The sequence below is a fragment of the Ruditapes philippinarum genome, unplaced genomic scaffold (assembly GCF_026571515.1).
Source record: "Ruditapes philippinarum isolate M1 unplaced genomic scaffold, ASM2657151v2 ctg599_1_1_1_1, whole genome shotgun sequence".
Taxonomy (NCBI): Eukaryota; Metazoa; Mollusca; class Bivalvia; order Venerida; family Veneridae; genus Ruditapes; species Ruditapes philippinarum.
This window is the reverse complement of record NW_026867310.1, coordinates 208,687-235,083: the sequence shown is the minus strand read 5'-3', so window position 1 is coordinate 235,083 and position 26,397 is coordinate 208,687. Positions and strand designations below refer to the sequence as shown.

Genomic DNA, 26,397 nt, shown 5'->3' with positions numbered 1-26,397 from the left:
TAAACTTAACGATACAATATGTCTTTATTGACAAAGTAGCCAACATGACTATGAACATAATTTTATGAAAACACATGTTTAAAATGATTAGATTTTAATAAAAGCATCTGTTAAAACAAACAAAAAAGACAACGCAAATAATTAATAATTTTTTATGAAATACGAATAGCGACTACTTACAGCCGATGTAACATACGAAATGAATGGAGTTTCGCCAGTTTTTGCCATTTCAAAAGCTTGCAGGCCTCAAGGGTGTTATTAGGCATTATGATACTCGCACAATGTCGCAATGCCCGCATGGCATAGGCCCTAGCCCGCGCTAGCACATATACTTCATATTTGTTGTTGCTGTTGTTGTTGTTGTTTGTATCAGTGGTTGTTGCTACTGTCACGAACTCACTGGTCCGATCCCGTTGCATATTTAACATTTCAAAAGCTTAGAGACCCGGATTAAAAATAATATAAGACACATGAAGCTCGTTAAAAAAGATTAAAACTAATTGGTTTCAAAAAAATTTTAATAATCAAAATGACGTAGATGGCGAACATAATATTAATTTCTGTAAGGAGTTCAATAATGTAGAAATGAAGATACACGAATATAATGCTGAGCCTCGTTCTTTATACCATATGTATTATCGGGTTTAAAAAATGAGCACTCTAATTGAGACAACAATAGTTAATCTCAACCATTACCGTGCTTTTACTTTCAATTTGTATAACGCAATTGATGTCACATTGCCAAGTTGTAACACAACACAAGTGCATTATTATAATACTATTTTAATTAGAATGATTTATTTAAGTGATAAATTAGGGAAAAAACTATGGTGGCATATTTCTGCCACTATATAATCATATAACTAACTAGTTAATTAAGAGGTTAACTAGTTACGTAACTAGTTAACCTCTTAACTAATTAGTAAGTTATCGGGTTAACTAGTTACGTATTTAGTTAACCTCTTCATTAACTAGTTATCAGGTTATTTGGTGGCAGAAATATGCCACCATATTAAACTGATATAAAGCTTATTATATTGTCTTTTCGTTTAGTTGATTCTGATATGATATGCTCAAATATCAATTAATTATCCAATTACAAATTAAACACTTTATCGCTAATTATTTGGAAAGCCCCGACCTTTTAATAAACAAACCTATACAGAGGCCCTAGTCAATTAACATAAATTTATATCCACAAAGTACAAGAATAATAGTAGTTTGTAAGTGACATTCTATTTATTTAAATCAGTATATTATGAATATACGTAAACATTAAGCGAGATTAAGACTGTTGTCATAGTCATTGACACGACGCTATGACGTCATTGACATGACGCAATGACGTCATTCCAATGTTTACTGTGAATAAACTCTTCATCCTTAGATACAAATGTACACAATCTCCGTCAGCGATGTATCCTTCTTGTTATAAAAGTGATCCTTCTTTTTTAGAATCAACGGTGGGCATTTGAGGCACATCCGACTGGAAAGTGAGAGAAGTCGCTTCTAAATTCCTATTTTTTTTTTTTTTTGGACTAAGCTCACTGTTGTCCTGGTCAGAACTTGTGCCTGGTTGAGAAACCATGTTGATATCTGTATCCTCTAAGATTTTTGCCTTTGAAGATCTGAAGCCATCACATGAAAAGTGGCATGAAATTCAAGTTTACAGGTAAGATCTTTTCTCTCATATATTTTCTGCATGAATAAGACTATTTTGATTTTAGACACATTTAAATTGATTCATAACATTTTTTTTAAAGTCATTTGTATTTATTCATGAAATTTATTTTTTAATCATTGCATTTATTGAATCCGAAGTTGCTTTTATTACCATATTTTAAAGAAACTTCTACATTTAAACAAGAGTTCAGTACATAACAATGTAGAAGTAGTGCATTTAATCGCATCATTGCAATAATTAGCATATTATTAAGTCTGGAATCCGAGGTTGCTTTTATTACCATATTTAAAAGAAACTTCTACATTTAAACAAGAGTTCAGTACATAAAATATTTAAAAGTTGTGCATTTAAACGCTTACTCATCAGACCTCATTTATATAGATAAGAAGCAATTATGTACTTTTGGAACCCTCCTTCCCTTACGTCGCACCTCGGTTAAACACACAGAATACAACGGTCGGAAGCAGTTAAGCGCTTAATTTACATGTTTACAAGACATAAATTTCTCGGAATAAAAGTCGACAAAAGTGATGTTATTTCACAGATGTAAAGCATAATGATCTCCTGGAAGTTGTACTTCTCGCTGGCCTTTAGGCAATATATCACTATGTGAAAAAATGTTAATATTAGAGTTATAAACGCCTTTTTCGGTTAGATATTTATTTCTTTGCTCTTCTGCTTTGTATGCAAAGAAAAATGGCCACTTGATATGTCACTTGCTTCGTTCTGAATAGTGATCAAAAGTATCTCCACATATTAATTAACCCCATTTTAAAGCTCTTTATTCTTTAAATTTTATAACACACGGATGATGGCAATATTACTGTATTTTTACGAGCTTGAAATACTTACCTGTATCTACTGTAAATAAGTATGGCTACTGTTATGACAACGAGGCCACACAAATAGCCAGCTGTGATCCCAGTTACTGTAATAAACGTACAAAATATTCATAAAGACCATTTCAATGTATTCATTTACGTAACTTCACAATACCTTTCGTTAGACGGATGTGTTTGGAAAACGCATTACGAATATAGAACAAATTCTTATATTCTAACTCTATCAGGCAATCTTCAACTCTATTCATCTTCGATATATAAACAATATTGTATGCCATTCTATAGTCATACTTTTCTTTAACTACTATTTGGTTTGAGTAGCATGGAATTTTCGCTTGAGAAAATTTATTTATTCAACGTTTAAAATGGATCATATAGAAAAATCTTTTCAACATCGCATATATACACTGCATAGACATAAAACCAATCTGTAACATGATGAACACTGACATTACCTGTAAATCCGTCTTCTTGAGGCACAATAACATTCACTGAAAATAGAAAACAATCTTGTTAATGAAGGAAAAACACGTGTATATGTTGACTGTAAACGCTTCTGTCTTTATGTTTAAATAGCATGATAAGTGATTGATGGAAACTTTAAACTCTTACCACGATACACGTTTTATATTAACTTGATTTTTTTTCTAATCTGGACAAAACCATTTATGATTTTCGGGAACATTTCAAAATACGTCTTGGCTGAATAGCGACCAGCTGAGCAAGCAATTAATATACGGCTTATCTGGATCTGAATTAGTCGGATATGTCGATTATGCCAGCAGTATAACGGTTGAGTACAGTTGTAGTCGTTTTAATGTTTTATCAAAAATGAATACCAAAACCATCTTATATGCTAGTTTGACATATAAATGGTGCATGTACACGTGATACATGTAATAATGTTCATGCATGCATTAAGTGCACTCTGAATTCACTGCAATGTTGTTGGTTTTTTTGTGAACGGATTAAAAAAAACACAACATAAATTAGATTTGCTTGCGTGGCAACAGAATATATCATGTATACCACAACTTGGCAATAAAGACAAAACCAAATTACAAAAAATGTAATAAATTATACACAAAATTTATACCAACATACATTTATTAGAATATAAATGTACCTGTGCATTCATTAATACTTATTGACTGAATTCCAATAGTTCTTTTTCCTGGCGGACAGTTTACACAATAAGATTGTCCCTCAAGGGTCTGGTAAGTCCCTACTGGACATGGTTTACATATATCCGTAGTCAGATATGAACCCTTTCCACATGGCACTGAAATAGAAACAAAACGTTCAAAATAACTATGCATTATCAACTGAGACTGACCAGATTTCAAATTTCGCCCTGATAGCTGATTACTTTTTTAAACTTATTTTTTTTTAATTAAATTTCCCTAAATATCGTATTCATGTAAGCAAGCTTATTAAGACCTTTGCAGACGTCCTATGCACTACATATTTAAATTGTTATTATCTAAAAGTATCTTGTATACATTTGTTTTCTCAATCCTAAATAATTAATGAACATATAGTTTAATATTTAATTTATCTAACTATTAACTTCTCTTTCTTACTCAAGTTTTTTCTTATCTAATCGTGTATTTTAATATATTTATTTCAACTGTCACAAATAAAGAATTTTGTTATCAAATTGAAATATTGGATATTCATATATCAGTCAGCCAGCGTATCTCCAAAAGTGTGCGCATGCGTACGCCCGTATAAAATATTTATAAGTATATCAAATAAATGTAAAGTGAAAATGAAGAAAAATAAATTAAGATCCGATATACTTTTTCGTTTTATTTCCGGTGAGTAAATGAGGTTTTCAAATCACACCGCAAAGTATTACGAAACATCAATATGAAAGTGGGCGGAGTCAAAACGAATTTTTATTTTAAGGGAGTTCTTCCGCCGTTTTGTTTAAAAAAAACCTGATAAATACAAAACAACTTTTCTTGAATTTTGTTTTGAAAACTATCTAGAATGATAGAAAATGATCTAACTAAGAAAAATAATCCGAACGCCAATATCTTTAATTCAGTAATTAACGCTGTACAGACGTTAAAAGAGTTGTTCACATGACATCACAATGTAGCGCCAAATAGCGCGTGCTTACGCATAAATTACTGCGCGCTTTACAATTGCAGTTGGTAGCAAGCAAGGGGATTCGTTACTACATTTGTATTTTCTTAGATAATGAAATTAAACATAAAGGTTATTTTTTCGGGTTTTTTTGTGAAATATGGTATATATTTTCACGAAACATGATAAAATGGCACATATTTTCACGAGCCGTACTGAAAATATGTGACATTTAATCATGTTTCGTGAAAATTTATTCCATATTTCACGCAAACAAAAAAAATCCTCTTGTTATAATATTTGGTATAAAATGTTCAAATGATGACGTTAATGATAATTGATGTGTATAGTCAGGGTCATATCTATGGGCAACAATCAAATACATAGAATATATATTAGAATATAAACGTTCAACCTGTTGACAGTGATTACAGTAGAGTATTTTCAAACAGCTAATCTCAGACCAAACACAAAGTTATAGGGGCTTGTCTTGTGAGATACCAAGCTGCTGACCATGCTGACAGTCACCCGTTATTTATTTCATTTTAAGGAAAATAAGATTAAATTAACAAAGGAAATATACGACATATTCTTAACAGGCGACAATTTTACCAGCATGCAAAGGATTTTAACCGTCTTAATAGGGACAACCAAACAAGCAGACAGGCATAAAACAGACGAAATCAATATGCCCCCGTATCAATGAAAGGCAGTTATACTATAAACGTATCAACACACCACAATAAAACTTGACTTTTGTTTCGCCAGGTCCACATTTCACGTCACCTTGTATTTCAGTAGAATTGCTTCTTAATTCATAATAATCGCCAAGAACTTGAACAGTGAGATCACCAGAATCTGCTGCATTTTGGATGTTTTTAAATGCATCCACAAGGTCTTGCATGGTTTCATTTTTATTTTCTAAAAGAACAAATGCATTGTTAAACCCTTGAATATCATGATTGACTACCGGGTATAAATTCATTTATATCTAAAGACAAACAAATGAGGTTACAATTTTCTTCTTTCTTTGTTGTCATTATTAAAATTCCTTGCCCTTTTAGATAATTATTAGTATGACAAATGAATATGAAATATAAGTTTAATGAGAGGGCAACATACACATTTGTTTCCTTCATACCTTCGGTTGGATTTGTTTGTATCTGTAAACTGAATCCAGCTGTCGTCTCCACAGCACGTCGCTTTCGACCATTGCTTTCACTTTCGCAATCAATTATCTTTATGTAATTTAAGGCGCATGTGTTTTTCACTAAGCATGCAACATTTGAAAGCATCGTGTTGACAGTAAGGTCTATCTGTTCTACAGCAAAATCTTCGAGATCCTGATTTGCACAATAAAGGTCTTCATAGTGTGCCGAATATATGACAGTCATCTCTTTGGGTACTTTTATTTCTGCAGTTTTAAAAATGAACAACAAGTCATACTTGTGTTTATGTAAATATATTTTTAACTAAACCTTTTTCAGATATCAAAAAAATAATACGGTTTCAGATGGTTTAGATTGCGTTGACCATTTATGAAATTATGAATAGGCTCAAAAAAGGAACTCTGCATTATTTTTGAATTCTTTGTAGACCCATGCTCATTTTGAGTAACCACGTTTAACTCGTTTTGTACAGAATTAACCAAAACTGTCGAAAACGGTCTTTGAAGAATATACGATATAAAATGTCTTTGTACTTGATTTACTTTTAATCAAGTCTTCCATTTTGTAAATAACCTCAGCCAAAGGTAAAAAGCTTTTGATTAGATATTTGTCTCTTCCAGGTAACAATATCAACATAAAATTGTTATCATACAAACACACATTTACCCAAAAAGGTGATAAATGAATGAGGTATTAATTTCCTTTGACTGAGTTGCACAACAACTCCTGTTCCCGTCAATTTCGCTACAATGAACAGTGTAGTGTGATCGAAATAGATATGTGTTTCTTATCTATGTACGAACATAAGATCATATGTTGATTTTGTTACAGCATGTATGTACAGAAAATGATTTTTTTTCAAGGCAAATTTGATTTGCTTTGACTGAGTTGCATAACAACTCCTGTTCCCGTCAATTTCGCTACAATGAACAGTGTAGTGTGATAGAAATGTTTTTCTTATCTTTGTACAAACATTAGATCATATGTTGATTTTGTTACAGTAATGAATATAAGATTTTTTACCGACACATCTTGGTATTCTCCTCTCGGGGTTTTCGTCTGATTGATAGTTCCATTCCTGGAATGTATGCGGTCCGCAGTAGTATAATGGAAGAGGTTCTATATCGAAGTCAAAACCGTCGTCACATGACATTGTGCAGTTGATTGTATCTGTGTCATTTATACAATCGAGAGATCCATTTACCGGAGCAGGAATTTCGGGACATACTAAATATAAAAAAACAATAATTTGTAAATGTTCAACTAGAATTCCAATTACCCTGACATATTTCGATATGATTAAAGTTCATATCAGAGATAAATCTTTAAAAATACCTCTCCAAAACATGTTTAATATTGTTTAATAACTTTTTATTACCGGGGACATTTGGATTTTGTCATGTGAGGACGCTACCCGGAAAGAGTTAAGAAGAACGGTGATTCTACTCAGGTGACTTTTTGATTCTAAACAGAATACATGAAGGGCACATGGGGTCTTCCTCCTTCAGTTCAGCTAAAATAAGATGCAAAATGTCATTGTTAGTTTCGAAGAGAGAGACTAAAAATCAAATAGTAAATAATATTTTAATTTGTACTCAGCAAAACGATACAGATGAACAAAGGAATGTAAAACAGGCGATAAAATGCAAGCTTGTAGGACTGTGCACACCGAATAATTAAGTGATAAACTTAGTAAATCATGCCATTAACATTTACCTGGACAGTCAGTGTTGTTACAAGTTATAAAATCAAACGTGTCCCCATGGCAATCTTCTCCTCCATTATCTGGGGAAGGACTGTTACAGAGCCGTTTTCGTTTTCTCTCTCCGTCACCACACGTCGTAGAACATTCAGACCAGTTTCCCCCATCCACTTAAATAAACATGTAGATATGTTTAAGAAATACACATGTAAATGAAATGAGTTGAGTAAACGTTTTCTTAATTGCATTATATCAATGATAAGAAAAATGTAACCAAGTCAATATCAGCAAATTTTTTAATTATATGACGGATCTAATTATTGTCATCACCTATTTTACCAGTTAAAAAAAGATGATGGCTATTTCTGTGTATTCTGACATGCGACATGTACTTTTATGGAAAGTAATTTTATTATTGTTGAATTTATATGTACACATTAGAACTTGTTTTTAATTTTCTTTAATAATATAATGAATTTAAGAGCATGCCGGTTTTTCCTGTTACAATATTTTGTCCACATATTGCTTCTTAGGCATTTAGGAAAAAATAGAACAACTAAATTCATCTTAGATTGATTAATAATTTTTATTTCGTATAAGGGTTTGGTTTCCAAAAAAGTAATTCACCCATTTCTATCTCACAAAACTGCCCGGTGAAGTTAGATGGGCAAGAGCAGAAGTAGTTTGAAATGCCATCAATACATGTTGCATTGTTCATACAGACATCTGCTTCACAGTCATCAATATTTAATTCACAATGCATCCCAGAGAATCCTTTGTCACAAGCACATGTAAATCCGTGAAGAGCGTCCGTGCAAGATCCATGGAGACAAGGCGAGGATACGCAATTGTCGAAATCTGTTAATATACGATTTCTGGTTTAAGCAATGCTATATATTATGCATATTAAATACATCTTTATAATCTAAGATTGAAATGTTATATCTGAACATCTTTATTCGGACTAAAAGTGATACTTTCCATAATCTACCTTAACATATAACATGTCAGTCTGAAAAGATATTTACCATCGACGTTAGAATCCAAATGCAATTCAATATAACAAAACGCAAACATTAATGTATTTTACATAATATGGTGGATTTCTAAAACAGACCATCACACTGGCTTGGAATATCCATATATGCCCCTGTAATTTCGGCTTCTTCCATGGTCTTCCAAGAGAACACATCGCCAATATCATTTGAAAAACACCTATGCTTATATCCTGTTTGATGTCTACCACGCCATATATTAAGCTGCGACAAACTTCCGCTAGTTTTGTTGTCTGAATATAATTTTGTGAAAATATATCTTCTCTTATGGTATAGGTAGACTTAGAAAGTTTGATTTGTTTCATATTATTATTACCGGGTTTTTAACTCACTTATTTCCGAAACGAAAAGTTATCATTGCTGACGCATCTACTATTTTTCGCCATTTATACATAAAAACAGACAATGTTTATAATAATCAAAAATGAAATAGTGGATCAATATGGTGATATTAAAATAAAAATATTACGTTTTAAAGCGCATAAAATATCAATTCAACATATAACAAGATAAACGAATGTTTGTTTCATTTGCAATTTCTTTGCAACACATGTAAAAGCAGAAAGATTACTTTGAACTTGAAAACATTTTTATCGGTGTATGAGATTAAAATGATTTCTAATAAATTATTTATCATAAGGGAACCAATATGCATTTTACAGGACACGGTTTAAAAGCTAACTATGCAAAACAGCTTTAGTTTTCCAGTTTCAGATAAACGTAAAATGATTTCCGTTGGTCTGTTATACCTGCGGTTATAGACACCGAGTTGAAAGTTATATCTGTGCATCCTCCACTTATATCTACTACAGGTAAAACCATACCATCTACAGACACGGATACCATACATTTAGCACTCCTATACAATGTTATAAAGTGCCAGCGTGTGTCAGGAAGACCAAAGTAAACTGTACTTTCACTGCATATAAAATTATAGTTAGTGAAATATCTTACAGAACTAGGATTGTTAACATTTAAATTAACAAAGCAAACATCTGGAACAAAATCAATTCCTTTTACATTCAGATTGTACACAATAAGAAATGAATTTTCAACGATGTATAAATCAAACTTTAGAGTATTTGTCGTTTATGTTCTTTGTAATGTAATGATATACAAATTTGATTAAATGACATAGTGTTTGTAATGTAATGATATACACATTTGATTAAATGACATAGTGTTTGTAATGTAATGATATACAAATTTGATTAAATGGCACAGTGTTTGTAATGTAATGATAAACAAATTTGATTAAATGACAGAGTGTTTGTAATGTAGTGATATACAAAATTTGATTATATTAAATGACATAGTGTTTGCAGATATTTTAGCGTAAAGCAAATAAAGTAAAAAAAATAATGAACTGTTTCAAATAGTGTGCTATAAAATGAACAGTTTCAAATACGTGCTATAAAATGAACAGTTTCAAATACGTGCTATAAAATGAAGTTCTCGGAAATGCTAAATTAGTTCTTTATTTAATGTTTAACATTTATTATAAAACAATATCTATCAAACAATCAAGTTATTGCTTAATTGTGCTTGTTTGTTTCATCTTTCATATAATCATGTCTTTAATCCGAATACCGATATGGCTAACCTCTTTTTCTGTTTTGCATTTCTCAATTCTTCCCATAGCCAGACGGCTTCTTTTTTGTTATTTGACAATGTAATAGTTGGAAATTTGTCAATACTAGAGTTGTTAGTTGCGGTGTTTCGAAACCAGAATGTTAGTGTGAAATCTTTAATGCTGACATTGTTATGTGATGCCATATGTATTTCTGACTTATCTTGATCAATCAACTCAATGTCAAACTCTGAAAGAAATATTTTTATTGTGATAATTTTCTGTTTTTGCCAGTGTTTTAGTCTATTAAAATCCATGAAAAACATTACTTAATAGTTAATATATTCAAGTGAACTTTTATTTGCATTTTTTAATTAGTTTAATCATCAGAAACTAGGCTATTTGTAGAATTCTACCAGTTTATATAATCGCACAACAAGTATTAATTAACTTAACTTAAATTAACTTAAATTAATTAAATGCAGTTTTTAACAAAAAGAAGAAAAAAAATAACCAGAAATTGAAAATTGTATGTTTATATAACTAAATGAATATTTTTTTTAATTCACTAACGCCGTTACTATTACCTTTACAATCAGACGCAGATGTCATACCAAATGTCAATGTAGACTTTGAGCCACGGCATGGACGACAAAATGTCTGCCCATACGATGCTTGGTATTGTCCCTGCTCGCAAGGAGTGCATGGCATGAGTCCATCATTGGAATATGTCCCTGGTAAACACGCCCCTTTTATATAAGAAAATATAATGCAGCATTAAATGTGAGTAAGCAGGCGTATATTTTTGTATCAAATAAAATCATAGATGCATTCGCTACATAAGTATTCTTTTTCCTAAAATTATTAAGATTGACTCCATTGACGATAAAAGAAAGCGATACACTTACTTAGTGCATTTGAATTGTAATGTACCTTCACAATGATGGGCAGATGTCGCCCCGACACTATGTGTTGTTGTTCCAAGTGGGCAACGTATGCAGGATAACTGTGCCGCTCTGTCTTGAAATGCCCCCTTTCTACACACCTCACATATCGAAGAGCCTGAGCCTCTTTTATAAAATGTTCCCTCAGGACAATCAACTGAAAATAGTATTCAAATATAAAAGGTTTTTGTTTTTTTAACACTCTAAAAATCAAATTGCAAAATTGGAGTCTTTGTTCAATAATGAATAAATATGTCAACCAAGAAATCAACCATACAACTAAATACCACAAAACACATAATCTTACTTGTAAACATGAATTTAAGTTCTCAACAGTCTATAAATAAAGTACCATGACAGACTTCAGTCCAGACTTCAGACTGACTTATTTTCGTAAAAAAAGGCAAAATAGCTATACACCGGCTTAAACAGTATTTATTTTCTTAATTTTCTAAATCTTAAATGATGACATCGGATGACCAGATAAATGAAAAATCCATTATTGAAGTAGACAGTTATGAGTTATGTAATAAGTATAGAATCTTACTGCAATCCAAGCTTTGTTCCGACTTCACTGACCCTTTTGGACATTCTATCTGTAAACCTTTCGTCACATACTCTTTTTGCGAGACGGTCGCATTGCCAAATATAGCTTTAACATTCTTATTAAGAACATCCTGTACACCATCTAGAAGATTAATATACCTGTCTTCCGCTGTATACAAACTTTCGTTACTAAGCAACGTAACAGGTAGTTTTGCAGTAATAACAAGAATATTCTTTGAGTCTGCGTTTCTTCTCTTCCTACTGGATTCTCCACACGTTATCTTAAAGTATAAGACTGTTTACTGCTGCTATGTCCTACTTTTTCTTTTTTTATCTATCAATTTAATTTTATTGTTTGTTTACACAGAAAAAAATCAGATATTAATATATATACTTATTTTCCTATCTTAATAGAAGTCAATACCAATTCGCATATAAATGTATTTCAATTAAAACCTCTATACTAATTGCATATATTTTAGCAATATCAAAGTTTAACGCTTTTTATATGAACCTTTACTTCTCAGAAATTGTTTTCTACTCGGGAAATTATATCTGTTATTAATTGAAGGGATGGTGCAATTGCTAAACTTATCTTTGAGCAAGAATATATCTATTTTTAACATTATAGCAAAAAGAATCTGTCGACAAGGATTACGAATTTCAACGTTCAAATCATGAAGCATGATGCTACCTATATACCTAACTAGTATTCTCGAATATCATACATACATGTACATTTCCTTTGTTACATTCCATAGAGTTTGGACACGCTTCATCTTGATAGAGACTGGCTTTCAAACGTTCAATAAAATTGTTAGAAATTTGTTGTTTGGTTTTTGGATCGGTACATTCCCCGTCAAAGTAGTAGTAAACTTCTATCCCTATATGCTGGGACACATGGTGACTTCGTACCGCTTAAATCAAATGCATTAAATTACCAATAAAAGAAATGTATGTGTTATTACCATTTCATCTTCCTCACATTAGCACCATGCCTACATATTGATCCTTATTTTGATAGAATTTAGACAGTTATCAAAATAATAGACTGTGTCCAATGAACACAAACAATGAGTAAGCCTATGACACTTAAAATATCCAATATTCATGGTAAAGTGACAGTAATAACAACAACCATGTATTGCATAGCATTTCATAGATTAAGAATATTCATGCAATACTTAAAGTCTCACTTAGCTTTGATATTTTTAAAATATGTATGCTCTTCTACATCAGAAATACCAGGCAACTAAATGCGTTTGATTTTACTGGAGGCTATGCATCTCTTAGTTCTAATTGGTTTGTTTGTTTGTTTGTTTGTTTAATTGGGTTTTACGTCACACCGACACATAATAGGTCAAAAATCCAGTAGGTCGGGTGGTTTTGACCTCTTTTGCTTTAAGTTTGTAACACCCGATCAAAATCATCTTTCCTGTGTCGGTGCCATATGCCTTAAATTTTGTTGACGCATCGTAAAACAAACAAAACACTGTAGGCGTGCCACTTAAAATTACTACACTACATTTATGCACCAGAAATAACATTGTGCTTTTTGACGCATTGTACATAAGTAAAAAACAGCACTTTGAATATCTCATATTATTCCATTAAAGCTGCGACTTAAATTATCTAAAGAACAGACGGTAAAAATGTCTTGAAAATATTGGTATTGTGAATAATGTTACAATTTACCTCTACATGTCTTCACCTTTGGTGGATCACTTGACCATTCACCTTTCTGACCTTGACAAACGTACAGTTTGTTTAAACTAACGCTAGACATTTGAGTACCATTCTTACATTGCACTTGACAAAACTCGCCTCCTTCCCAGTTGTCACAAACTACAGCGCCGTTCTTAGGTGGCGGAATATCCGCACAAGTCCTGCCATCTAGAAAACAAAGCTCGTCATTAAATTCTTGTCACATATTTCATATTTATAATGACGATTCCTCATTTTGAACCGATTAAATATTAACTCTCTCTGTAGAATAAATTTCCAACATTGGTTTTATCAAAACTGTATACAGGTTAAGAAACATCAAACAAACTATTCATTTTAGCTCCAAGTGCATCTTGGGTCTAGCAGGACAGGATAAAGACAGTGGAAGCTGTATCGATGTTGATTTTTATATGATGCTCATAGATTGGCTACAGTTTTCTGGGACTTACATTGAAAATAACTTCATCGTATAACTATTAAAACAAAAGAGAAATGGCTACAGTTTTCTGGGGCTTACATTGAAGACAATTATATCGTATGACTATTTAAACATAAGAAAAATGATATCAAAACACTTGGCTGATTACTACCCAGGGTAACTTTCCTCGTGCAAATAAATAACATCGTTCTTTTACATCAACTTACAAATCAATGATACAATATATGTCAAAATTTGTCAGATGTCATCTCTGTAAATATCTTAATTCTCGAGGCAATGGTAAAAAAGCCTTGGATTGACGTTTTTTCCTAAAAGAAGCAAGGAATAGCAATTACGTTTCCAAAAGAGGGAACTACAAGCATATATGACATGGTTATCATCGCTTCATTTAAAAACTTTATAATTAATATTTTCACATCAAAGGAACACTTATCACAATCTTACTGATACAAGTCGACTGTACACTTTCTTTCCAGTTCCAGACACCGTATAAATATGTTAGGTTTCTTTTACATCTGACATGATCTGAGCCGACCAATACCTTACCAGGATCACAGGAAATGTTACAACTTGCACCAGAACCGTAACCGTTTGGACAATTAATTTGGAGGTATGGTGTGGGGTAAAGCTTCGAACATCTGATTTCTGAAATAGCAATAACAAACGGTATAACCAGGAGAATATGTCTATATCGCATATAGGACAAAAACGTACAGGTACTTAGTATTACCAAATATATATGTAACAATGCACCTAACAACAAAATCTCTCAAAATCACGTCATTATAGTCATCCCTTTAAAAAATCTAAATTATTTATATAAATTATGAAAATTTCAAATTTATTTAAATGTATTCCTATGGATAAAAACCTATAAATCAGAAGATAGAGCGCGTTTCTTAGACTATAATTATTATATTATAATACTTTTCGTTTATATAATTTTCAAATTATTCTTTATGATTGCTTTTAGAGCACAAGAATAAATCAATACACTAATAATATTCGATGCATGCTGTAAACTCTGCATGTTAACTCATTCATAAAAAGCATGATTTCTTTTACCATTGCTTGCAATAATATGTATCCAATCATTTGTGGACTCTGAAGCTCAACCTTACACTTGTACTTTTCATATTAAAAATTAACTTGACCTGAGCATAGAGAATTATTTTCTTATAAAATTAGCGGTAAAATGTATAAGAATGCACTGCAGTTATCAAAAGGTGTGGTTCGTGCTTATAATCATTGGAGTTGACTATTAAATGAGCATTGGTCAAGACAATCTTTGACATGAAATATAAATACCATATTTAAAAAAGTTGGTGTCTCAATGTTTCGTTAAAAATATCAAAATATTTTAATTTTACTACATTTACTTTATTTCATTTCTATAACCAAATCAGGAAAGTTATAATACACAATTGAAAAGCATGTTATGCCGGAAGAAAAACTACGACTTGCAAGCATTTGTACTTTTGTTCACAACACAAAATAATAAAACATAACGGAGACCACCTTCAAGCTGTTCTATAATTTAGCAAAGTGTGAAGTTCGTTACATACCCCGAACAATAATTCTAAATGAGCAGTTGTTAAAAGCAATGTTCCCGGCAGCATCTTGTGCTCCATACCATACCGAATATATACCCGTAGTAAGTCGGACACCAGGGGAGTAACCGGGTCTACTTTCTATAACTGCATTGTTGCTATTATCCATTACTTCGGGTGGTTTCCAACTAACTATTGTAGAGTTCAGACCTGGATCAGTGCCTGCTACGACTATACTTGGACACGTCCCAGATTTAAATGTAGGTGGCTCAACATCTAAGACAAAAATGATTATAAAAATTGTAACAAATTGTAAGTATGCATTTTCTGATTCTGAAACATTTTAAGATATAAAAATGTAAAACATAGTTTGGAAGGACAAAAAGACGGTGTGCACGTAAAATGACTATTCCTGCAAGAGAGACTAAATTTACATTAAATTTAACTGACGTTTTCCTAAACTACTGAAGCAGCTTTTCTAAAATGTCATGTAAAGTTACATGGCCTGTCAACCTTACATTGCACTTGAAATACAAATGTAATGATATGACTGCTTACCTATAGAGAAAAAACTTACTTGTGGCAGATAAACAGCTATTTTTTTAAATATTTCAAGATATATTGGAGATCGATTTCAATACAAAAAACTATAATCAAGAACTTTTAAAATCGTATGAAATATTTTGCATTTATTAGATATCAAAAGAAAATCGTAAACAATATATTATTTAAAAGAAGTTTTTTATTGAATAAATATTAACTATTTACAATCCTTAGAGGTTTCAAACATCATTTTCAAAATTGTGCGTACAATTTTACAAGCTGCAAACAAAAAGAAAAAAATACCAATGCATTTTGGTGTGCCAAACGATCGCCAGGACTTGGTTCTGTCACACACCAATGTTTTACTAACTTTTGGTGGCATATCAAATCCAGTGCCACAATTGTATGAACAAATGCTACGAAAGTTGAATTCATCTGTACATGATGGTTCCCCAGCTCCCTCTAATCGTTGTAAAGCAGGGCACTTCAAGGCTAAAATTTATGTAATTGTATGACTACAAGGATATGCACCATTTGTATTTCATTACAATTTGTTTCTTCACAAAATATATTTTATGAACAATAAGGAAGTTAAACTACTGTCTCCATCATTCAGGTGTAAATTCAACAACATGTCAATGAAATAACTATTTCAATGTAATTGATCAATAGTGTTAAATGCCAATTTCTCAGGGAGAAAATATTTTATGATATTTGTCTTTTAAAATATTTTTGACACTAATTTAGCAAATAAGAAGCAAAGAACAAACACTTTTCCGTATACTTGGATGCGTATTATGTTTACGGAAACGAAATAATATAACACTTAAATCTTGAAAAAATTCTAGTCGATACTCAAGTATTGCGGTAAACTTCTGCGTTAAGTAACCGAAGTGCGCAATGAATAACTATATTTGCTTTAAAAAATTCATGAAATAGTAACAAAATTACAAAAAGAGGTGGTTAAGAAGTGTTTACCTGTACATAGATTCATTTATTTTAGAAATACTCTCTAGCAAAAAGTAAAATAAGCCTTGGGGGCGTTTTTTCCCAAAAGAAGCAAGTAATAGTGATTACGTTTTCAAAAGAGGAAACTACTAGCATACATGTATATCACATGGTTAGCATCACTTCATTCAAAAACTTTATAACTGATATATTCACATCAAAGGAACAATCTTATTGATCAGTCGATATCGATAATCGATAAGTCTATATTTCTTATAGATAGATGTAGATGGAGTAAATGTTTACATAAAAATAAAGATATTGAATGAGTGTAAGTTCAATAATGAATTGTTTGAACGGAGGCTCGCATAATATTATTTTTTTCAACAATACCATTTCGATATACTCCAAATACGTCAAATAAACATAATTTGTATTACGCTTGCATATAGGATGGGAGTCCGACCATTGTCCGTTGTCCTTGCAGTGAATATAATCTGGTCCACCAACTAACTCAAATCCGTCGTAACAACCAAACCTACATGTTCCTCCATTCAAATGTTCAGTAACAGGGTTGCATTGGAAATAACCATTGTTTATACGTTTAGGTGAATCACATCGTACGACTAAAACGATGAATAACTGGTTAGTAAACTTCATGTGTCTTAATACATTGTAAATATTCTAATTGGACGATTTATACTTATTGCAAAATTTCTCTTGTCTTCTTATCTACAATTACACAATACCTCGATAAACACTTTCCCCAACTAGCAGACGACACGTTATTCTTATCAGTAGGTTTTCGAGTGAAGATAACCGGTTGTATATCTCGCTATATAAATCGTTTGTAAAATGGCGTGACATATGGTAGGTTTAACAGTTAATTTAAATACTTTGGTGTCAAAAGATATGTAAAATTATATTCTGTGACAACCCTAAGATCCAAAGCTTTCCATTGATGTAATAATTTCTAAAGTCGGACATTTAATCACAACAAACTAGCGGTTTAAAAATGGCTTAATTTGTATTGTTTTAGCGTATGAGATACCAATTTTACTCGAAGATAAGGGAAACAACTCGTATGATTTCACTCGATATACCTCTGTTATTTACGTAGTTCATATGAAAAGTGTTTATTGGTGTATTACACAAGAAAAAAAAAACTTTACAGAAAAAGCTTGATTTATCCTACTATCAGTAGTTAATATCATTATCCGGATATAAACATTAACATGGTGGTTATATAGGTTAAGCATATTGACATTGTATCACCAAGATACAACACAATGAACATATTGAAAAAATAAGAAAGTCGTCAAAAACAACACAACCAAAAAACCCAAACAAATATACATTTTTGATGGACATGCTTAGAAATTGTCTTTCTTATGTGGGGATTTTTGTTTTTCCATTCTACAGGCAAGTCATTTTAAAAAACATATGATGTATCAGCAGGCTAAGCACTGAAAGCTATCTATAAACTTAAAAGATACATGCAAACATTTACAGACCTTCAAATGGGACTTTTGATAAAGTAATAGTTCCAATCTTAAATAATGCTTAATCTAGTGTTTTACTACAGTAAAAAGGCTTATGCAGTGTTTAAGTATCGACAGAATATTAAATAATTTTATTTAGCAGAGATTTAAAGATTTTTTAAAGACTTGTTTTTTTTGCAAGATCACAAATGAATCTCAAGATGGGCAGCTTCTTAAAAGTTATTTTCAAAGGCTTCTTTTGACTTTTTTGCAAGATCACAAATGAAACTCAAGGTTGGCAGCTTCTTAAAAGTTATTTTCAGAGACTTCTTTTAAAAGATTCATGTGGTTAAATTTCGAATTGCATTTACAAGATTTCGATTGTCAGCACACAGAGTGGCCATAAAACAGTTTGATTGTACAAACCAAATAAAGTACCTAGAAATGAAAGAAAATGTTATGTATGTTTTAATAGGTATCATTTAAAACACTAAAGAATTATCAACTTTTGTATTTAAGGCTCTCAGATTTAGGAGCCAGATGGGTTTGTTTTATTTTTATTACTTTTTTCAGACCTAACTTTTCTCCCAACCATATCAGCATCGTCAATGTTTTGCATGTATGTATGTATTAACAAATGAAAAACATAACATTATTTGATTGTTTGAACAGCCAGTATTGGCTTATTAATTCATATATTATACAAGAGTATTGTACTGTATACATTCATGGGTTGTTGCGTTTAATAAACAATTTATCTGTATACAACTTGTTGGCGGTCATGTCCTACTGTAGCGCTGACTTAGATGGTTGTTAATGCGAGCAATGTGTGTGGTCCCTAATATTTAAGTTGTGATTGGTATCAACTTCTCATTTTAGCAGATCTATTCACATGTCACTCTTTTTTTCAGACTCAAAACTCAAGTTATCATTGTGGAAGCAGCATGCCTCCAGATTCATACTAATTTCAATAACAAACAAAGTAATTTTCACGTTGCATTTTAAATCCACGGACATTACCAAAATATGTAGGATATGCAAAAACAGCCAATACTACGTAAGTCTAACAGTCTTATTGCGTTAGTCACGCGATACGAAAATTGAAATAAACATTGCTAAATCAGCCGTGAAATACACATTACATGCATATATTACTTGAATCTTTAGTGTTTGTCTTTTAACGTTTCTTAAAATTAAGTTCATTTGTCTTTATTTAAGTGTTTTTTAATAGGATAGCTAATCTAAAGGCATTCAGTTTCAATACTTAATTTTTTGATCGCTAATTTACTTTGTTTATAGATAAAGTCAATGTGATTCATTACACAATATGAAGCTAAAGTGGCGACATACTTTAACAACAAAAATTAAAACAGATTTTAATATATACTGATATCTAGAACTTGATTTTTGTCTGAATAAATCAAACTCATAATAATGAAACAGCGTCAATGTCTAGCGCATGGGCATAAAAAAACAGTACCTTTCACAATGACAATGATATCACAATATGCAGAATTTCCACTTGTGTCTGTAGCTTTATATGTTACTGTTGTATCTCCCTCACGAAAGTGATGCCCAGGTGGATACCCACTTATTCGTCTCGGACTAGAAAGAAACGTATAAAATAATGATTCATAACCTCTGATTTTTTTTATATTCAATTTGTTTAGTTCCGCCCATTGTTTTCTCGTTTAGGACACACGCTTTTTGTTACATGAGGACCATAGTTTTCATAGAATGGCACGGAAGTGTCATATTAAAGGTTCCATGATAACCGCCGTTTGAAAACATCTGCGGATGTTTCTTAATTCAAAACTATGTCATTTTAATGTTTAAATTTGAATTCTACTTTAGCCGGTGCTAAGGGGGCATGGACGGTAGTTTGAACTTGACAGTGTCGTCAATGAAAGGCTCGATCAAACCGAGCCTTCAACGTTTTCAATTTTGTTGTTTTGAACTTTCTGAAGGGGTTCTTATTTTCTCTTTTTGAACGTGAATGTGTCTATAATTATTTTGAAAGCATTTAGCATTACACATAGTAACAAAACCACGAAAGAATTATACATCGAAGTTGTTGGGAAGTGTGGGATACATGATCCAAAATAACATATGGTCATTGTTTATCAATTAGAACTATTTCAACATTTTTCAAAATGATAATTTTCTGTTGTTTTGTATATATATATATATTTGAAATACTATTGGAGAATGTGCCAGTGTAGACCTATGCACCTGTTTAGATACGTCAGATTCTGCAAAACATTAATCATGTCAAAAGATACGACATAAACATGATTTAAGTGACCTTGGATTAGGTTTATGGAATAAAAGAGGCAGTTTCTAACAAATTTTCTTATAATGATCATTTAAGCCGCGCCATGATAAAACCATCAAAGTGTGTTTGCGACCAGCATGGATCCAGACAAGTCATCGCATGCACTTATAAAAACTATTGCAAGTATAGGAAACTGATTGCGTTAAGGTAATATGGCATTCTACCTTAGAAGACTCGGGATCTGAGTGTGTTTTCTCATATATATACAGTATATAACATCATTATTGACATATAATTGCGACACTTACGTGATTTTCCCATCTGTATCATCAAATGCCTCAGGCTCCGCCCACGTAGCTTTGGTATAGTAAGAAAACGGTTCCGCTGTGACAAATAATTTCGGAGGTACGCATGTAATAGTAGGGGGCGTTCTATCTATAACGGGGAAAACTGTATACATATGTATGAATGATCTAGTATTCCTTTCGTGCTTTCTACGTTCTTTACGATGTTTCTTTACACCGGTTGATATTATGTTATGCTATTTTATTAAGATTAGACATAAAGTTTGGTTATATAAAAAAGCAAGCATTAACCATAAGAAAATTGATAAAACATACAACAAAACTCTGCTTAAACTTTTTCACAAATATTTGGTGTTAACTATTGACTATTGGTATTGATAAAATACGAACAAAAAATGATTCATACCTGAAGGATGTCTGTCGCCAAATGCACAAGCTGTAAAGAGTGAAAGAACACATATGACTCCCTTTGCAATTCCTTCCAACACGTTACCAACAACTTTTCCTGCTTTTCGCCACCATCCCCTCTTTCGCCTTATGTGAGCTTTTTTTTCAATGACCTCTGTAAGAAAAAATAAAGCTTAAAATATTTATTAGATCTACTTTTTTTAGTATTCAAGCTATTCAAATAACAATTCACAGTTTCTAAATGTTACAAAGCGTCTCAAATTAAGCAATATATTTTTTAAGATGTTATGATCTGGTAACTGTTTATGATAAATATCTGTTTTAAAACGAAATATTACATGCTACAAAATGTTCTTAAAAAGGCATATTATTTCTTTAAAATCGAGCTTTTACTTTTTCGAAAGAGCGAATTTGGTTTTTATGACGTTTAAATAGCATGTTCAATGCTTATAATTATAGAATCTAGATGGGTGTTTTTGTCAAATACACATATGTCTCCCAAACATGGTATGGTACTGATCACTGAGTTTGATCCGTTAAACCCGGACAAGATTTTCCGATTTTCCGATTTAAATGGCGGCCATTTTGTGCAGTGAAGCATATATGCACAACTATGGATGGTACTTATCGATTCTGTAAAGTAATGTTGAAATCCCGACAGCAGTTTGACCTGTGCAAGCTGGACATTATTGTTCTATTTACAGCTCTTGCGGTCATTTTGTGCAGCAAAGCGGACGTACCAGCCATATGCACAACTAGGGATTGTACTTTTTGTTGTTGTTTTTTATTGAATAACCACCAGCATATTGTCCTTTGAAAACTGAACATGCTTTTTTTCTATTTATAGGTCTGGCAGCCTTTTTGTGCAGCGAAGCGGAACGTGTCCGAGATACGATATGCACAACTATGGATTGTACTGAATTATGTGAATTATTTATTGTAATCTCACCGGCAGATGTTCTTTTGAAAGTTGAACAAGCTTTTCTATTTATAGCTCTGGTGGTTATTATGTGCTGCAAAGCGAAACTTGCCTACGATATGCACAACTAGTGACGTTACTTATTACTCCTGTGAAATTTCATTGAAATTTCGCCAAAAGTTTGACCTGTGAAAGCCGGACAAGCTTAATGCGGACAGACAGACGGTCAGACAGACGGTGAAGGTAAATCTAACTGCCCAAAAGCAAAAGAAGCAAAGGTAAGGTGGTCAGCTAGATGACCAGTGAGAAAAAGTTTGAAACTCTAAGGGGACACCAAAGATTTTTAAAGCAAAAAACATGGAAAATAATAACATTTTATGAGCATTATAAGCTCTTAAGAAATATTACGTCTTTTCAGATCTATCTTTAGGATCTGCACGTTCTATTTTTATTGTAATAAATTTGAAATCTGGCCAATTATCAAAGTGATTAGTTAATTATTAAAGTATTACAATTACTTCTAAGTGTCAAATTCTATCACATGTCTTTCGACGTAATATCGTGCACGGCCGTGTAACCTGTCAGAAATCTCCTGTACTGAACATTTTACATCGATTAAGATTATGAAGAAAATCATCAAAAGCCGTGATCTTAGGACATATAAATGGAACAACTGTTCAATAAAAACAAACGTTTGGTATTGATTGTCCAACACGAATCTGCGTTACGAACGTTAGGTATTTAATAAAGATTAATTCTAAAGAAAGTATGAACCTTGCAGTATTATCCAGTGTGTATCTTGGCATTGAACGTTATAAACTCCTAGTGGTAGCTCAACTTTGCAAACAGAGCCTGCTTCGATCGTGCCGTTTTGAGCATTTTGAACCTTCTTGCCGTTATGTTCACATTCCAGTATATTTCCAGATAATTCGGAGAAATCACAGCACTGAACAAAAACAAAGTTCAATAATTGTAATTAAAAACATATGGTTACGTGATCATATATTTGAACGAAAATATAATTACAAAATTATATTTACCTTTATATATGCTTCACAGAAAAGAAAAACATACAGATGCGTTAACCGCATACTTGTAATGTATTTAATTTTCAACGAAATCAGAAAACACCAAGTACTGTAAACGTAGAAATTAACCATGCCCTAATTTTTGCGCTCATCACTAATGCGCTAGAGTTTTAAAACAGACTTTGGAAGCTTGATACGTCGTTATAATATTGGGCAATTGCACTTGTTACAGAACAAATTACACGAGTACTTTTTATCATTATATATATACTATTATGATACTTTTTATAAAGATATGAAAGTTAATAATTCGAAGGCATTTACTCCCTTACATTAAAAAAATTCAAACAAACCTCATTATCAAAACGCCAATACCGTTGTGGAAATATACATTTTGCAAGTTTGGATTACATCATAATTATAATATCATGAGTTATAAGAAAATCATCATTGGTTTTAAGCCTTTGCGCATTTACATGTTATAAGTATTTTACAGAGTTTATTTATTTTTATAGAGTTTATTTGTACCAAATACCACTTTAATAAAGAGTATTTTATTTATTAAACAACAGAGTTAATATATCTTTAAATGACTTTCGATTTTTATATTTGTTTAAAATTAAGTTTATTAGTTTCCTATTGTTATAGACCATGATGATTCAACTATTCGATGAAAAATATATGCCTAATACAGTAGAGCTCACTTTGTTGGATATACTGATGCTGAAATAATTACTTCTTTAACTAGAATTTGTCGAGGTTTTATACACGTTTTGTATCTATATACGTTGTGACAGCTTAACAGTTTCTTATCTTGTATATGAAAAAAGCAACTTAACAATGTCACGATGCATTAGAATAAACCAAAAAAATATTGTTCCTACTTTTATGTTGCAAAGGAACCACTGCATGGTTATAAATGATTTAAAATTGCAGTTTTTAATGCTTCCGAGGGATCAATTTGTTTCCAGATTTTTATACTTCACAACAGCAGGTGTCAAGTGCTGTGTGGCAGCTGTAAAAAGTTGCCCCGTACTTAACTTCAGTGTTGTTATATTTTTTTCTGGTCCTTCAGGATCATTGATTCCAGCACTTTTAAGTGTTGAGAATTGAGTACCGCTCAAGCCGGTGCTAAGGGCGTGAGGGATGTTGCACTTTATCATTATTTCTCATGTACAGACTCAATCAGACCTTTGACATATTGTAACAGTTCTAGAAAAAACTCCCCTTTTCTAATTAAGATAGTCTTTTCTGCCAATGGACCAATATCGTAATAAATCGGTCATTTCCGGAATGTTTATTTTTTCTCACAAAATTCGGTATTCAATAATGTTCAACCGTTAATAACCGGAATTTAGTACATAGCGATAAAGGATGAGTGATTGTAAATAATCTAATGCAGAAGATTTTTTTGGAAAAAATAACATTCCGGAAATAACCGATTTGCTACGATATTGGCCGATGTTAGAATATTTTTTTACCGGGAAAGCATTACAGTTAAAAGACTACCTTATTGTGCGATACAAACGTATACGCAATATCTTTGAGATAACCGCGTGATACATATATGATATTTATATTTGCAACGGAAATGCACACTATAATTATCAGATAAAATTGGGAAGTGTACGTCAATAAGTTATCTTGAAATATGCCTTAACGTATGGTACATCAAAGGTTTGCATAACTCAGTATATTTATAACTGTAAATACCAGCATCAAGTAAAAAGTTGAACAGATCTTGTTTGTGTAGCTAATATTATCTAATCTTAACATTACATCATCCCGTATGTTTATCTAAACGATGATTAGAACGTAGTTAAAGTTTATGTTCATAAAATGGTCAAATCATTTATCAATCAAACAAAGTATGTTGGCAAAGATGTTTGAATAAATTTTTTAAAAAATTGTTTATCTGATATAACATGGAGATGTTATTATTATTATTAATATTAATATTAATATTAATATTATCATTATTATTATTATTATTATTATTATTATTATTATTATGTTTGCATTTAAATCGTTGCTTATTTTGCTTATTTAACACTTTAAAACCTACAACATAAAATTACATAACAAAAGGAAAGTTAAAATCAACGCAAAGTAATAATTACAAATCAAATGTAGTTTGACATTTTCATTTATGGTTCCAGGATTAATTGATTCATAGAAAGTTGTCGAAAAGTAAATATTTGTCAAGGTGATTGGAAAAACGACATATTTTATATGAGTTTCTTTACTTTTTATTTCTGTTATTTTATTCAATTTAATTATCATTTTTATCATTTTTCTTCTGTTTATGGTAAAGGGTGTTTTGTACGTCCCTGCAACACGGTAGAGGTACATGAGCAATTGTGTCTATAATTGCCTTGTGCATCAGAGTTGTCTTGAAATTGTGAAACTGAAATCCTATATTCTTTTTTATTTTTCGATAGCAAACAATTGAATTTGAAATTCCATAGGGAAAGTTCATTATATTCATACCTTCAAACGGATGACAAGCGGAATGCATGTTCAACGTATCAGTTACACGTAAGTACATTAAAGATCATGTGAGTATATTTATCATATTTAAAATGTTCTATTTTCTCAAAAGCAGTTAAAAATTAAAAGGGCAAAAACTCTAACTCTAACTATAATCATTATCAGGAAAGCGCTAATAAATCGTCTTGCATGAACTCAATATTGTAAAAAAATTAGTTAGCAGTGGAAAGGGCTTCTGCTACAAATGTTGTTTTTGCCAAACAAATTGATAAAAATATATACGTGTAGTCTTGCTTGGCAAAAAGGTGTTATATTTTATAAGATGCGCAAAGTATATATTATCATCAAAAATTTACTTCTGATAAAATGATATCGTATGACTTTGCCGTAATACTGAATTTAATAGCTATCTTTCTTTTATTTCTTTCATAGTCATGCGAAACTTGTTACTTTTATTATATTTTTGATCAAAATAATGAGTCATCAAACGACGTGTTACTAAACCAGCATCCGGTTTACATTCGTCTTTAAAATCACAGTTATTGGACAAGCATAGCTTTTTACATTTGATTAATGTTTCAATAAACATAAGTTTCTTGCTATGAAGTATGAACAGTTTATTTAAAGCTTTCCAGAAAAAAAAGAAATATTGCACGTAGAGATTGGTGATCAATAATAAT

At 31.6% G+C, this 26,397-nt stretch overlaps 1 protein-coding gene across 1 annotated transcript; it reads right to left on the bottom strand.

Annotated features, from left to right (window-relative positions):
• Positions 1 to 23,409, bottom strand: LOC132735661 (sushi, von Willebrand factor type A, EGF and pentraxin domain-containing protein 1-like). Its single transcript, XM_060722637.1, has 26 exons — positions 23,240 to 23,409; positions 22,974 to 23,145; positions 21,279 to 21,434; positions 20,876 to 21,002; positions 19,773 to 19,897; positions 17,252 to 17,437; positions 16,167 to 16,355; positions 15,336 to 15,596; positions 14,215 to 14,415; positions 13,302 to 13,499; positions 12,339 to 12,523; positions 11,608 to 11,887; positions 11,050 to 11,217; positions 10,704 to 10,865; positions 10,150 to 10,366; positions 9,296 to 9,465; positions 8,609 to 8,779; positions 8,119 to 8,349; positions 7,506 to 7,661; positions 6,813 to 7,016; positions 5,762 to 6,034; positions 5,359 to 5,541; positions 3,653 to 3,808; positions 2,982 to 3,017; positions 2,537 to 2,612; positions 1 to 1,628 (listed from the first exon to the last, which is right to left on the bottom strand). Exons 1-26 carry the CDS (start codon positions 23,357 to 23,359, stop codon positions 1,430 to 1,432), a joined length of 4,602 nt encoding a protein of 1,533 aa, XP_060578620.1. The 5' UTR covers positions 23,360 to 23,409; the 3' UTR covers positions 1 to 1,429.
• Positions 23,410 to 26,397: the final 2,988 nt, after the last annotated feature.

Coding starts and splice junctions, on each gene's coding strand:
- LOC132735661 (XM_060722637.1), bottom strand. CDS start 23,359: ATGGTTAATTTCTACGTTTACAGTACTTGGTGTTTTCTGATTTCGTTG. Junction 15,597..16,166: donor TGGCACACCAAAATGCATTG/GTATTTTTTTCT, acceptor TTTTTGTCTTAG/ATGTTGAGCCACCTACATTT. Junction 12,524..13,301: donor AAAGGTGAAGACATGTAGAG/GTAAATTGTAAC, acceptor ATTTGATTTAAG/CGGTACGAAGTCACCATGTG.